Source organism: Bos javanicus, chromosome 22 (assembly GCF_032452875.1).
Source record: "Bos javanicus breed banteng chromosome 22, ARS-OSU_banteng_1.0, whole genome shotgun sequence".
NCBI lineage: Eukaryota > Metazoa > Chordata > Mammalia > Artiodactyla > Bovidae > Bos > Bos javanicus.
The window spans coordinates 10,611,055-10,626,096 of record NC_083889.1 but is presented as its reverse complement, the minus strand read 5'-3'; the positions used below and the strand labels follow the sequence as shown (position 1 = coordinate 10,626,096).

The 15,042-nt window shown below is 49.1% G+C and overlaps 1 protein-coding gene across 4 annotated transcripts in view; it reads right to left on the bottom strand.

The window, feature by feature from the left end:
• The window catches only part of TRANK1 (tetratricopeptide repeat and ankyrin repeat containing 1), a 97,162-nt gene extending 83,430 nt beyond the window's left edge, over positions 1-13,732 (bottom strand). For 2 of the 4 annotated variants that reach the window (XM_061395880.1, XM_061395883.1), the window contains exon 1: positions 12,838-13,286. In XM_061395880.1, coding sequence (XP_061251864.1) covers positions 12,838-12,860 — 23 coding nt within the window. In that variant the 5' untranslated portion in view covers positions 12,861-13,286. Of the gene's footprint in view, positions 1-10,150; positions 12,646-12,837; positions 13,287-13,441 lie in introns of those variants that run through there. The other 2 variants (XM_061395881.1, XM_061395882.1) reach the window with 2 other exon arrangements.
• Between the last annotated feature and the right edge of the window lie 1,310 nt (positions 13,733-15,042).

The following is a 15,042-nucleotide window of genomic DNA, read 5'->3' as shown; positions in this document are numbered from 1 at the left end:
GTAGGCTGTGGGATTCTATTTGGCTGATGCTCTAGAACTGGCAAATCTAAGAAAGCAGAAGAGCGGTTACCCAGGGAAGGAGACAGGGTTACTGACTGGAAAGGGGGATAAGAGCACGTTCTGCGAGATGGAATGTTCTCTTCGGTGGTTGGGGTGGGGTCACACAGGTATGTACACTCATCAAAGCTCACTGAACAGGATCCTTAAAATCTGTGCCTTTGCTTAGATGCAAATCTCTCATTTTTTAAAAAGCGTTGAGGAAAAAAAAAAAAAGCCCTAAGAGAAAATACAGCTACAGGTTTCAGATTATCTTCAACTGCTCTAGGAGGAAACCTGGTCAGATCTAATCAAGTGCCACACACACAGGGCCTTTGCCCCAGTAGTTCTACTTCTGGGAATCAATGTTGCAAACCGACTGCACACACAGGAAATGGTATGACATTATTCACTGTCTAATTGTTTATAATAATAAAAGACTGGGACGAGCTTGAATGGCCATCAACAGAGGACTGGTTTAATAAATTAGAGTGCAGCTGCCCCCACAATGAAGTATGCACTTTCTTTAAAAACAAAGAAAAAAAAAATGGGTGAAGATGAAAAAAAAGGTGAAGATGCTTTGTATTTCCTGATCTGGGATAATTTGCAAAATATTTTTGCACAAAGCAAATGCAGGATAGTGTATACATTACACTCCATTTTGTGCAAAATTTTAAAAGACAGAGGGGAGAGCTAAATAAGAATATATAGATCTGCATTTGCTTATATATGAATAAAGAAATTCTGGAAGGATGCATGAGAAATAAAATTACCTTTATTGGGGTACAGGGTGGAGGAGGGAGACCTAATCCCACCTTTTCATTGTAACCTTTCTGTATTTTTGATTCTCAAATTACATAAATTTGGAGAGGCTTTAATGCGATAAAAAATTGTAAGTATCTTCACATTTAAGAAGGCCATTCTAATGATACCAAAAGCAGAAACCACACAGTGATAGCCATGAATTCATTAAACGTTTAAAACTTCTGTACATCAGAAACCTCAGAAAGTAGTTTAATAACACCCTAAGCAGCAAGATTATGGATGGAGAATCAGTCTCACACACAGCTGATGACAAGACTTAAGTAGTACAGCTTCTCTCTACAGAAATACACAAGCTTTTCACACAGCTGCTAGGAATTTATTCTACAGACATATTTCATTCAAGCACATGAGGATATTAATTGCCTCATTGTCTGTCAAAGCAAAAAGGATACAAATCCAAGAGCCCAACAAGTGGAGACATTTATACAAAGAATGTACCACTCAGAATAGAACACTATCATTGTGAAGAATAAATAGGGCAGATCCAAATGAAGAGATGTCAAAATACGCAACGAAGGTGAATAAAGCCATTTGGAGAACAATTTGTAGAACAACTTGGAGAGTCTGAGGACAGCTTAGTGTACTTGTATATATTTGATTTGATCTATTGGGAGAAGACACTAGAGAGACACTTAAGAGAGGAATAAGTGGAGATCTCTGGGGAGATCTGGAAAAAATGGAGAGGATGCTCCTCAACCATGGGAAAATAGCTTTCTGTTAAATCACCCAGTTTGTGGTCATACAATTTCTTACTGCAGACCTAGGAAGGTAATACCTCTCTGAATATGTTCTCAGAATTACTAAAATAGAAAGGATTTCAGAAAGTGAGATGGTTGGGCTAAAATTTTCAGAGCAAGGGAAATGCTCTAAGCCAAATCTCCCCAGGCTCAGAGATTGGGGGGGCCCGACCACAGTCACACCGGGGTGAGTATCAGAGCTGAGATCCAGGCTGATACCTGTCTCCACCCAGCATCCTGGTCTATAGCACCTGTGGGTGGGCAGGGAAGCCAGGACTAGAACCCACTGTTGCCCAAAATCCAGGAAGGTTCAGGTTAGTGGTACAGGCCATGGAGATCTCCATTATTTCTGTGTGATCCTTGTAACATTTACAGAACCTTTGTTTTGTTTACCCAGCAAAGAGAAAATATTTTGTTAAAAAACACAGCCCTGAGGTTATACAGAGTGAAGTAAGTCAGACACAGAAGCACAAATATTGTATGGTGTCGCTTATGTGTGGAATTTTTAAAAATGGTACAAATGAATTTATTTACAAAACAGAAACAGAGTTACAGATGTAGAATAATCTTATGGTCACCAGAGGGGAAAGGAGGGAGAGGGATAAATTGGGAGATAGGGATTAACATATACAGACTACTATACACAAAATGGGGCTTCCCCAGGGGCTTATCGATAAAGAATCCACCTGCTATGCAGGAGATGCAGGAGACCTGGGTTTGATCCCTGGGTTGGGAAGATCTCCTGGAGGAGGGCATGGCAACACACTCCAGTATTCTTGCCTGGAGAATCCCATGGACAGAGGAGCCTGGTGGGCTACAGTCCACAGGGTCTACAAAGAGCTGGACACGACTGAAGTGACTGAGCACGCGCACACACATAAAACAGATAACTAATAATGACCTTCTGTATAGCACAGGGAACTCGACTCAACACACTGTAATGACCGATATGGGAAAAGACTAAAAAAAAGAGTGGATACACGTATGTGTATAACTGATTCACTATGCTGTACACCGAAAGCTAACAATATTGTGCATCAACTATACGCCAATAAGAATTAAAAAAAAAAAAAAAACATAGCTCTGAGGGGAGGGAAGAAAAGACCATAGCCCTCAGATCTGTTTTCACAGGGGTTCTCTGAAATTGCCAGTCAGTTAAGCAGCTGAGAAAAATCTGTGATTCAAGGCCTTGAACGAAGAGTGGAAGGGGTCAGTGCTGTCAAGTATGAAAATGGACCCAAATCCTTCTCTCCTGCAATTGTTCCTTTGAATGGAAGGCCAAGGTGCGTGCAGCGGGGTCCAGGATCTCACGTGGGCTCTGGGTGCCAGACCTGCAGGCCCGAGAGTCCCCTTCCCTGGGGTTTTGGACTGGAACTTTGGGAAAAGTTCCCCACTCAAGTAGGCAGCTCCAGAGGGGCGCAGCCTTATCCCCCACCCCAACTCTGAAAAGAAAACCCTCTCGGTGAGAAATAACGGTACCTTTACCCAGAGAAAGGAGGGGCAGAAGGAGGGCCTTCTGGGGCCCTACAACCCCACATTTCCCTGCCTCTGAGGCCCACAAGCTCCTTGCCCCTTCCCTGGTTGCCAAAGACAGTAGCAGCCTTCCAGAACCTTCTACCTTTTGCCCAAGTCCTTGGCAATTTTTCTTTCATTGACTAGTGCCTATTCCCCCCCTCTCTACAACTTCACATTAGACACAGCTCCCTATCAGGGGTTCTGCCTCCCCCCACCCACCCACCCAGCCCTCTGATCACAGTATTCCTTCCTGCAGGGCCTGATGAGGCTTCAGAATGATTTCGGCATCATTCTTTCTAGGTGGCCACACATTCACACCCCAGATGAGTCCTGTGTGCCATTCTGTTTGCATAACAAAGACTTGAGCCAGAATGAATCTGTGCATCCAAGCATGAACACTCAAAGTGCCCTATAGCAGCCCAGTGCAAGTCACCTGTTCCCCACCTCACCCTCAGCTCTGTCTCCCCTAAGAGGCATGCAGGTCCCAGAACAGCCATCCCCAAGCTGGGTTCACACACACCCTCTGGACACATCCTCCCCATCTTTGTTATTAGCTCTCCTTGCCCCAGACTAAGGGGCTTCCCAGGTGGAGCAGTGGTAAAGAACCCACTTGCCAATGCAGGAGACACAGGAGACTGAGGTTCAATCCCTGGGTCAGAAAGATCCCCTAGAGAAGGAAATGGCAACCCACTCCAGTATTCTTGCCTGGGAAATCCCATGGACGGAGGAGCCTAGGGGGCTACACCCCATGGGGTCGCAAAAGAGCTGGACACGACTGAGTGACTAGGCACACACACGCACACCTCAGAGTCACCCAGCTCCTGCTCAACTTCTTTATCACCATCAGTGAGACATCCCTGGATCCATCAGATCACAGGCTGCCCCCTGGTTACAAAAGCCCTCCAGGGTCTTGAGGCCCCACCCCCACCTCCTCTCAAGCACAATTTCCATAAAAGTTCCAAAGGACTTTCAGACCTGTGGTCCTCCTCCACCACTGACACTCTGAACCCCAGCAAACCTGTCACCTGCCGCGCTCACCCCAGCTAAAGTCAGCCCTGCTGCTGTGAACATTTCTGCCCAGGCCCTGTGTGTGTAGCTTTTAAAACTGCTTAGGGCCCTGAGTTAGGACCTAACCAGTTTTCAACATATTAAATATATTTCCCCCACAGTCTCAGTATTTCAGGCCCTGTGCTAGGTCTCAAAAGCTCCATGCTAGCCACTGTTTTTCTGCTCTCCCCCATACACTGAACTCTTAAGGCACAAACTAAATTTTACAACAAGACACAAATGTTAAGAAAAGCCAACCACACAAAGTACAAATCAAAAACAACCAAGATCATACTGCCAAAGCTGTTGGTTATTGGGGGAAAACCAAGGAGAAAGATGACCCAAATTTATAAGCACCTGTTGAAAATCCAAAAGTCAGCAAACAGGGCCACATGTCACCTGTGATATGACAGTGCCAGGCACTGAAAAATGCTAACAGCAAAGAATAATCCTATAAATCAGTGACTCCTAGATTTTTTTTTTTTTTTGACAAACAGTAACATTTGCACACACAGGAAAGAAATCAAAGGGAGCCTAAATAAGGTTGCCAACTCCTTGATTTGCCAAATCAGAATTTTTTTTTAAGTGTACCATCTTAAAAAATAAATAAATGTGTGCCATCTGCTGTCTGCATAATTTCACAAGAGATGGAATCTTTTAACTCCAAAAAAAAAAAAAAAGACAAGAAAGAATGTAAACTCAGATTAAAGAAGTTCATTCTCTAAGGAAGGACAAGCTAAGAGCTTTTGGGCACATTTTAGTATTGGATAGTGTGCAGGTGAAATGAAAGGCAAATGTTCCAAGTCTCTAAAACCACCAGGGCACTGGAAATATTGCTGAAGGGCCGAGAAGGATACATCTCAACTCCTGGCTCAGAAGTGGAGTCTTAATCACTTGACCCCCAAAGAGGAAGGCCATAAGGAGACCCCCCTCCCTGTGGTGGCCAGGGGTGGGCAGTTTCTCCTGTGTGTGCCACAGACTGGCCTGTTTGCACTGTACTATCTGGATGAGGGCAGTCCTGGGTAGCTGCATGATAACAGGTAAAATTCACCAAGCACTTATTCCACGCCAGGCCCTGTGCTAAGCCCTTCTCAGACATTCTATCATCAAATTGTTCCTAACAGTGCCAGTGAGGGAGGTATAATTATGATCCCAGTTTTACAGGTCCGGAAACGGGTTTAATCGAAGAAAAGGGACGTCTCTAAACAAGGCACAAACCTAAGTCTGATACCAAAATCTGTGTTCACAACACCCTGAGAGGTTAAGTGAAGAAAGGGTCAGGGGACTGGGGAAAACAGAAAGGGTGGCTTTGAAAATGAAAATCGAATGCCCAAAACAGTGACCCTGAAAAGTTGGCATTCCGGACTCTGCCTGAAGACCAAAGAGGGTGTTCCACAGGGGCACGCACAGGCTGCTCAGAAGTCTTGACTCAGGATCTGTGCTAAATCCAGGCGGCCCAGCTACTGCCACAGTCCCGGTATTTGGGCTTCCCACTCTCCCTCAGAGCACCTGGGAGCTACGGATGGTTGTGAAGTGGGAGCAGCCCCAAGGAGGGCACAGCCCCACCCCCACCCCACGACAGCCCTAGAACAAAGGTCAGCCCAGGCGGGCTCCGCTCCACATCCCTTCCCAGGCCCCTCTGTAATATTTTGCTGCTGCTGCTCTTCATTTGCTAAGTTGTGTCCAATTTTTGCAACCCCCTGAACTGTAGCCCTCCATGCTACTCTCTGTGGAATTTCCCGACCCAAGGATCAAACCCACGTCTCCTGCGTGGTAGGTGGATTCTTTACCGCTGAGCTACCTAAGACCCTGTAACATTTCAGATGCAGATTAATGGCCTCTGTTCCTCTTCCCACCCCTCTGAAAGGCAAGACAAACCAGTGGAGAGCCTGAAACACCATCCACTGGGGCCTGGGAAGGGTCCAGAGGTGCCCAGGAGCTCCCCTAAATAAGAGTCTCCCCCAGACAGGGTCCCTGAAAGGCACCTCCTCAAAGGGAGGTACCTTAGCAACGCTGGGGAGATCTGAGTCCCTCCGAAGTTCTAGCACCAGCTGACAGGTTCCTGAAACACAGGGTTTTGCCCTTGGTCTTGAAAAAAGTGTGAACTTTGGCCAGGCTGAAAAGACAGCCATCCGTTTTCCCAGCCTTCTAAATAAAATACAAAGCTGTTTAAACACACACACATCCTTCAACTTACCTTTCCAGCCTTCTCCCTGTTGTAACCACATGATCCCAAATTCATCTGGCCCCTTCCCAGTCACACAGCTTTGCAGTCACAAGGCTGGGGCCAGCCCCACAGGGAGGACAAGCGTGCCTCCTCCTCACAAAAGACCAAGTCCACAACCCTGGGATCCAGTCCCACTGGGGCTATGCCAGGCCTGGGGTCAGACAGCCAATTCCCTAACCCTCACCTTCAGTTTCTTTAATGCTAAACACGGCCGGAGTCACCTCTATGACTGGACTTCCTCTTTCCTCAGCCAGTCAGCAAGCATTGAGCACCTTCTGTGTGCCAGGCCCTCTGCTAGATGCCAGGACATGTGCAGAGACCCACGTCTCTGCTGCCCTCATGAAGCTCACACTCAGGGGCAGAGAGACCTGTAAAACGGGCATTGCTTACAGTATTTCTCCGAGGAATAAATAATACATGAAAGGCATTTAACACAGAGCCAGGCACAAAGTCAACTATCGGTAGCATGCACGAGGGCTAAGCCGCTTCAGTCGTGTCCAGCTCTTTGCGACCCTAACGGACTGTAGCTCGCCAGGCTCCTCTGTCCTTGGGATTCCCCAGGCAAGAATACTGGAGTGGGTTACCATGCCCTCCTCCAAGGGATCTTCCCAACACAAGGATTGAACTCGCGTCTCCTGCGTCTCCAGCACTGCAGGTAGATTCTTTACTCACTGAGCCCCCTGGGAAGCCCATATTGGAAGCATACAAGGTAGCATATTATATTGGTTTGGCATACAAGACTTTTTGCTCACCATTTTTCTTTTTTCCTCTTTCATAAAACAATATTGTTTAAATATAATTGATATATAACCTTTTGTAAGTTTAAGGTGTGCAGTGAGTTGATTTTTTTTTACAGTTTTTTTACTCTTTTGGCCTAGCCTCGCTGCATGTGGGACTCTTACCTCCCCAACCAAGGATCAAACCCACATCCCCTGCATTGGAAGCCGGAGTCCCAACCACCAGACCACCAGGGAAGTCCCCAAGGTGTTGATTTTATATTTATCTGTTTCAATATGCTTGCCACCATAGCATTAGCTAATACCTCTATGATGACAGACAAGTATCATTTCTTTTTTGTAATGGGAAAAATGAAGATCTGGTCTCTTGGCAACTTTGCGGTTTATAATACAATGTTGTTGGCTATTATCATTATGCTGTGAGTTAACTAGATCTCTAAAACCTATTTATCTGGGAGTTGTTAAAAGACATTTGCCCACCTCCTTCCTCATGGCCTCCTGCGCATGCCCAGTCCAAGAGGACCATTCCAGGTGGGGTGAACCAGCGGCTACGCTCACCTAGTAGAACCTCTACACACGTCCTCGTGACGTGTTTGTATATAAGGAAATGGTGCTCGTCATTATTCTTCATAATAAGCTGCCCCCTTTACCTGGAATGACCCTCTCTTCTCCGGCGCCCCTCAATCCGGCCTGCTGGAAGTGCCCTCCATCCGTCTGGGCGTAGCACAAAGCTTACCTCCCAGACTTCGTCCAGGGATGGAGGATTCAGGAGCTGGGAACCCTTCTGGAAGGCTTGTCTGCATGTCCACTCACCCTTTCTCCCTGGGCTGCCCGGCACTGACTCTGTTCTGCCCCCGTTAGCAGTGCCTAGGTCTCACGTGCTTAAATCCTCCATCGGCCAGGATATGAGGTATACTGGCCCTCTGGTATGTGAGGAGCACAACTGCCTTGGAAAGCGAGAAAGCAAAAAGTGGCAAGACCAGGTAAGACGCTGACGGGAGAACAAAGGGTATATTAGAGACAAAATCTGAGTCCACATTACAGAGACCCTTAGTAACTGGACAGTGGGTTCAGACTCCAGACGCCAGTGAGCCTTCGAAGTTACCAATTTTTGAGGCTCGAGGTAGAGTGGACCCTGATGGACAATGGATGAGGTGATCCAAGGGTGACCACAGGCGAGATCCCCAGGGACCGCGGCTGGACACGAAGCTCATCCCAGTTGACACTTGTGATCCAAGTACTTTTCACAGTAACTCAAACTACTCAGTAGAGTGCGGTAATTCTCTATATTTTCTGTTGTGCAGCTTCCCCCCAAATGGCCTGGTTTCCTCTGAACATGCTACCCTATAATGTGCCACTCTGGCATAGTGATTATTATTTTGTATCAAACGTAGTTGAGAAACAGCTGGTGCGAAAAGGACACTCTGACCCTCCTTCCCCCTCTGAAAGCGAAAAATAAATTTCCCATGGGAAAGGCACCCTCTCTGTACCAGAAGGGTAGGAGGCATCCTTATCAGCAGAGATAGAGAATTTAGGGTGAGAGAGCTGTGTAAACAAACCTTGTTATTTTTTCACCAGTTTATTACCCCAAGCCCAAGCCCCTTTGTCAAAGCTCCTTGTTTCTTTGCCTAAAAGGCATAAAAGCTTCCTGAATCAGTTAGACTTCTTTGAGTCTCATATTTTTATTGCACACCCATATGCAGGAAATTAAATTTGCTTTTCTCCTGTTAATCCCTTGTGTCAATTTTAATTATTAGAACCAGCCAAAGAACATAAAAGGAAAGAAGGGAACACTTTTCTACCCCTGCACCTTCAAAAGGTCATCACCGTTTTCTAAGGTCAGCAATCTTTCTTTTCATTGACAGGAGGACTCAGCACTTACAAGATAAAAACATCTCAATCTAGATGTCATCAGAACTTCAAACAGAAATAGCTAAATCCAGACTCAGCTTGTCTCCGACAAACACACAGGAGGTCCCACCAGCTCACCAGGTTCAAAGAAGCTAAGACAAATGTGCTATGGGGATGCAGGTGGGCACTGATGCTGATGTTGAACGCCCAGGCAAAAGATGGAGTTGATTCAGGTAAACTGGGTCGGGGGTTACAGGTAAGGCTCAGTCACACTTTCAGATGTTCCATAAAATCAAGGAAACAAAGCAATGCTTACTTAGGAAATCTGAGACAAAGAAAAATGTCTGATCAGGCAAAATGGACAACCTTAGTGACCGAAGGGAAGAATACTGATCTTGGTTTGGGCATTGCGACATTTTGGGGTTCGAAAGATGTCTGTTTACCTGCTTCAATACCTTTTTTTAAAGTTTCTTATTTTGCCTTTTTTAAATTTTGTATTGAGGTATTTCAGGTGAACAGCAAAGGGACTCAGTGATATACATCCATTCTCCCCCAAACTCCCCTCCCATCCAGGCTGCCACATAACATTGAGCAGAGTTCTTTGTGCTATGCGGTAGGTCCTTGTTGGTTACCAATTTTAAATATAGCAGTGTGTAGTTCCCCAGTGGTCCAGTGGTTAGGACTCTACATGCTTTCACTGCTGAGGGTGTGGGTTCATTCCCTGGTCAGGGAACTAAGACCCTGCAAGTCGCACAGTGAAGCCAAAAATTAAAAAAAAATAAAGTTTAAAACCAAATGTTCTCTCCACCCTTGCCACTGTCCCACCATAGATCTCAGTGGTAACATAAAGAGTCATCTTTGCTAAAGAGACTGTCCATTTCCCCCTAGTTCTTCCTTCTTATAAAGATGTGTCCAAACAAAGATTTCTGGGCCTTAAGAAACTCAGGCTACACTTCAAGGAAACTTGTTACAAAAGTCATGAGACACGGTCAGCTGTGTCAGTGCCTGGAAACCCAGAGGCAGGGCGCCAATCGGTCAGCTCCACTTTTCTGTCTGGAAAGGCAATGGAATTGTTCTTGGAGGCCAAGGAAAGCACTGCCACACCCAGGACAATGACCAGAGGCCCACAACCCAGCCCCACTTCAGTTTTTAAGAGCATCCTCAAGGTCACTTACCTTTCCCACCTAGACAGAGGCTCACGCGCTCTATTTTGCCCGCTAACAGAATCTTCATCCCAAGAAGCAAAAATAAAATACTAAGAAGGTACACAGCATAGCAACGGGCCTTTGGTAGCAAGTGCAGGAAAAAAGAACCGATCAACAAAGAGACGTTGAAGAATTCCATCAAGTCTCTTTTCGGTCCCTGAGAGAGTGGGTGTCTAAGGCCAGATCTACTACTAATTAGCTGTAACGACTACCAGGTGATGAGCCTCAGCTTCTTCATCTATAAAATGTTCACTGCCCTGCTGCTGACCCCGCTGTGAAATTGTGTGCAGAGACTTAAAAGAGTCCCTTTTGGAATGTATGAATCCAGGGCTCCTGGCAGCCTTTCAGCATTCTCCTTCCTGCTTACTCAAAAAAAAAAAAAAAAGACAATGGCAAGAAGCCGTTCCTCTGCTACCTCCCCAGCACTCACAGGAGGCCCCACCCATTCACTGGGCTCCTGGCAGGCAGAAAGCCTGGTGGGGCCAGACAGATGGAACCAGAGGAACCAGAAGCATCCTTCAGCCTGCCTTTGCAGCCACAACCTCTAGTACTCTCCTTACTCAAGTTTGAATCTCAGCTTCCTTCATGTCTCCTAAACCAATTCATCCCTTCCAGACTTAGTTCCCAGGGAAATATGGATACTCTCCTCCACCTCTCTGGGGGTGCCTCAAAGAAGCTTACACTTGCCACTGCGGACTGATTAGTCAGTGATCAAACCAAGTTAACGGATTATGACTAGGTTAAAAAAAAAAACAAAACAGAATATGGAATAGAATAGAAAATATCACTGTCCTCACTCCGTAGAGTGTAAATATCCTGTGAGGCTCTTCTTGGGGGCTTCCCAGATGGCACTAGTGGTAAAGAAAATAAGAGACACCGTTGGATCCCTGAGTGGGGGAACTCCTCTGGAGAAGGGCATGGCAACCTACTCCAGCCAGTGTTCTTGCCTGGAAAATCCCATGGTCAGAGGACCCTGGCAGGCTACAGTCCATGGGTTCACAGCAACTCCCACATGAGTGAATCGACTTAGCACTCACGGCGCTCTTCTTGGAGTTTTACACTGATATATGCATGTGCCTGGGTGCGGATCTCTATTGTGGATCTCGGTCAGGAAAAGACAGAAGCTTATAGGCTGGAAGCAGTGGGATCTGACCCTGGGGACAGATGCCCCCATACACCCATTCCCCCTCCATCTCCTGTGGAGGATACAAAGGCCGGCAGAGGGTACTCAGAGCTCATGCATCCATCCTGCAACTGTACAAAACAGAGATGGCTGCAAAACAATTGAAATTTCTGACTCTCCTCCAGGGTAGTACTTTCTATAAAGCACAAAACAGGATAATCCACAAAAGACCAAGCCATCCGGGTAACAGTCTTGCCTCAGAAAGGTGCCTGGCACTTGGGAAGCTCAGCGCCAGGCAGGGGCTGAACCTCGGTGCTGAAGGCCCTGGGCTCCCTGCTTTCCTCCCACGTAAAGGACTGATTAGGTCAACAACTGGACTGGGGACTAGAAACCTCAGAGCCCACCCCTTTCTCGGTCCTCTTAAAAAAAAATTTTTTTTTTGGCAAATTGTACATCTCCCGATAAATTTTGCCTGCTGCTAAGTCACTTCAGTCGTGTCCGACTCTGTGCGATCCCATAGACAGCAGCCCACTAGGCTCCTCTGTCCCTGGGATACTGGAGTGGGTTGCCATTTCCTTCTCCAATGCATGAAAGTGAAAAGTGAAAGTGAAGTCGCTCAGTAGTGCCCGACTCTTTGCGACCCCATGTACTGCAGCCCACCAGGCTTCGCCGTCCATGGGATTTTCCAGGCAAGAGTACTAGAGTGGGGTGCCATTGCCTTCTACAAAATTTTGCCTAGTATGAATCAAAGCTTGCAGACTCCTAGAAACGCCCCTAGCCGGGAATCGGGCTGCAGAAAGGCAGTTTCAACCAGGTGGCTAATGCTCCAGGCTCCCAGTAGGTGTGCGGCGAGGGGGCGGAGTGCATCTCCCAGGCTCCAGGCTCCAGGCTCCGAGCCCGCATATGCAAACGCTCGGAAGCAGAAGCCTGGGTTTTTGGGACTCCGCCTCTGAACCCCGGGCCCTTAGTGCTATCCCCTCCTCCCAACTCTTCTGGCCGAGGACGGTGGGCCTGAGGAAAGCCCAGCTCACGATCGGGCGGGCTGGGGAAGAGGCCTGCTCGGGGCTGGATTCGCCAACCTCCTCCAGCTAGGAAGCGGCCAGCACTCCCCTAAGGTCCCGGCAAATCCCGGCCCGCGCCCGGGCGCCGGCCAGTCCGACGCGTGCCCCGCGGGCGCGTCCGCTGGTCTTAACATTCGCTGCCCTGGGATCTACCGGAGGAGGCGGGAGGCGGGCCCCGGAGCCGCAGATTTGGTGCCGGGTTGGGGACGTGGCAGGCCGCGCGCCGCCGCAGTCCTGTCGCAACGCGCGCCCCTTCCCCAGGCGCCAGGAATCCCGGAGCAGCCCCCCACCCCCACCCCGCGCCGGACCCCGCGCAACAGGCCCGCGTCTGCACCTAGATGAGCGCAGGGACCGCCTGCCCCGCTGCGGCCTCGGGGGACGCCGGCCCCAGCGCGCGGCCGCCTCCCTCCCGCCGGAAAGAGGCACGGCTGAAGGCCGGAGGCGCCCCCCGCGCGTCCTGCGCCTCTACGCACCTAGTTACCCGCGCGTCCCACATGGCCCGCGCCGCCGCTGCCGCCTCGGGAGCCGCTTCCCCGGGGACGGACTCAGCGGGCGGGGTCGCCTGCTCGCGGTAGCTCGGCCCCCTCCGCTGCGACGAGCGGGGCGGGGGCGCAGAGACCCCGGCGCCCGGCTGTATGCAGCCGCAGACCTATTCCAAGTTTCCACGTAGTTGCGAGGGCCCGAAAATTGTCACGTGCACGTCGCCGCTGGGTGGGAGGGGGTGTTTGTCATCGTGTGTTTTAAAGAGGCGCTTCGATGTCTCCCATCTCGCGGGCGAGCGCTCCAATGGGGTTGCTCTCGGCCACCTTTGGAAAAACGAGTGCTTCGAGCCGTGCACCTCGAGGGACCGGGCGCGCGCACAGCCCCCTCCGACAGGTTTTGGTCACGATGACTTCTCACCCTAGCTAGGCCGCCGCGATTGTCCGGGAGACAGGAAATGGTCAGCCAATGGCCTTGAGCCCCGCCCCCGGACCTCTCGTCCCCTCCAACAAAGAAACTAGGGGGGCAAGCCCGGGGTAGATGCGCCTCGTGCCCATCTGCCCCGGTTGAGTCTTATCTTGGACATGGAGTACTTACTGGGTGCTCGGCCTTCCATTCTAGGGGTGCTGGTGGAAAGAAGCCGGCAAGGCCCCCGACATCTTGACGCTCACCGGCATGCTCATGGCGCCGGTGGAGGAGTGACCCTCTCACTGCAGGAGGGAATAGAAAGGAACCTCCTGGAAGGGCAGTGGTCCCCGAAGGAGTTGGGGGGCGGTTAGGACGACCTCAGACTGCATTTCCCTGGCGCAACAATCTGCACAGCCTCCTACCCACCACCTCTGCTTGGTCCTCAACTTCTCCGGAACTGGGATCCCTTTCCTCCACGCTGGGGATTTGGCCCAATCAGAGAGCGGAGCCTGCAGCTCTCCCTTGGGCCGACTGGGGCCTACACTGCCTCCTGGTGGTTCTTACACCCGTCTAGGGGAGCACTACAACCGAGGGATCTCGCGGGGCTTGAACCAGAGGAATAGTAGAGTTTTCAATGAGGCAAGGAAGATTTGGTGACCCATGGACACACCTATGGATGTGAGAGTTCGACTGTAAAGAAAGCAGAGCCCGGAAGAATTGATGCTTTTGAACTGTGGTGTTGGAGAAGACTCTTGAAAGTCTCTTAGACTGCATGGAAATCCAACCTGTCAATCCTGAAGGAAATCAGTCCTGAATATTCATTGGAAGGACTGATGCTGAAGCTGAAACTCCAGTGCTTTGGCTACCTGATGCGAAGAACTGACTCACTGGAAAAGGCCCTGATGCTGGGAAAGATTGAAGGCGGGAGGAGAAGAGGAAGACAAAGGATGAGATGGCTGGATGGCATCACCGACGTGATGGACATGAGTTTGAGTGGGCTCCGGGATTTGGTGATGGACAGGGAAGCCTGGTGTGCTGAAGTCACGGGGTCACAAAGTGCGGGACACAACTGAGCCACTGAACTGAACTGGCCACACCTAACGCACACAGCCTATGGTACTTCTTCTGAGTCAAGAAGTAGCCTATCAGTCTAGCCAGTGTTCTCTGTGCTTCTGCAGTCTCACCTCCTCCCATTTCTTCTGTGCATTAATCTCTCCAGATACCGCACTGCATCACATACAGTTCAAAAACTGTTGATGGCACCTCTATTGCCCTTTAGCAGCTGGGCACTTGAGACCTTCACAATTTTACCCTACCCTTCCAGGCTTAGCCTCCTCATACACACTCTACCCCAGTGGTTCCATGACTTGACTGCACACTGGAATCATCTGAGGGTCTTTCAAAAATACTGATATCAGGGAATTCCCTGGCAGTCCAGTGGATAGGACTCTGAACGTTCACTACAGAGGGCCTGGGTTGAAGAGCTATGATCCTTCAGGCCTGTAGTGGGAGGGGTGAACGGAGGGCAAAATAAAAGAAATGTTTGATGTCTAGCCCCTTCTCCTACTTAATCTGTTTTAATTGGTATAGGGTACGATATGAGCCCAGGATTTTTAAAAGCTCCCCTGGTGACTATGGTGGTGGTGGTTTAGTCGCCAAGTCCTGTCCAACTCTTTTGCGACCACGTGGACTGTAGCCTGCCAGACTCCTCTATCCATGGGATTTCCCAGGCAAGAATACTGGAATGGGTTGCCATTTTCTTCTCCATCCAGAGGATCTTCCTGACCCAG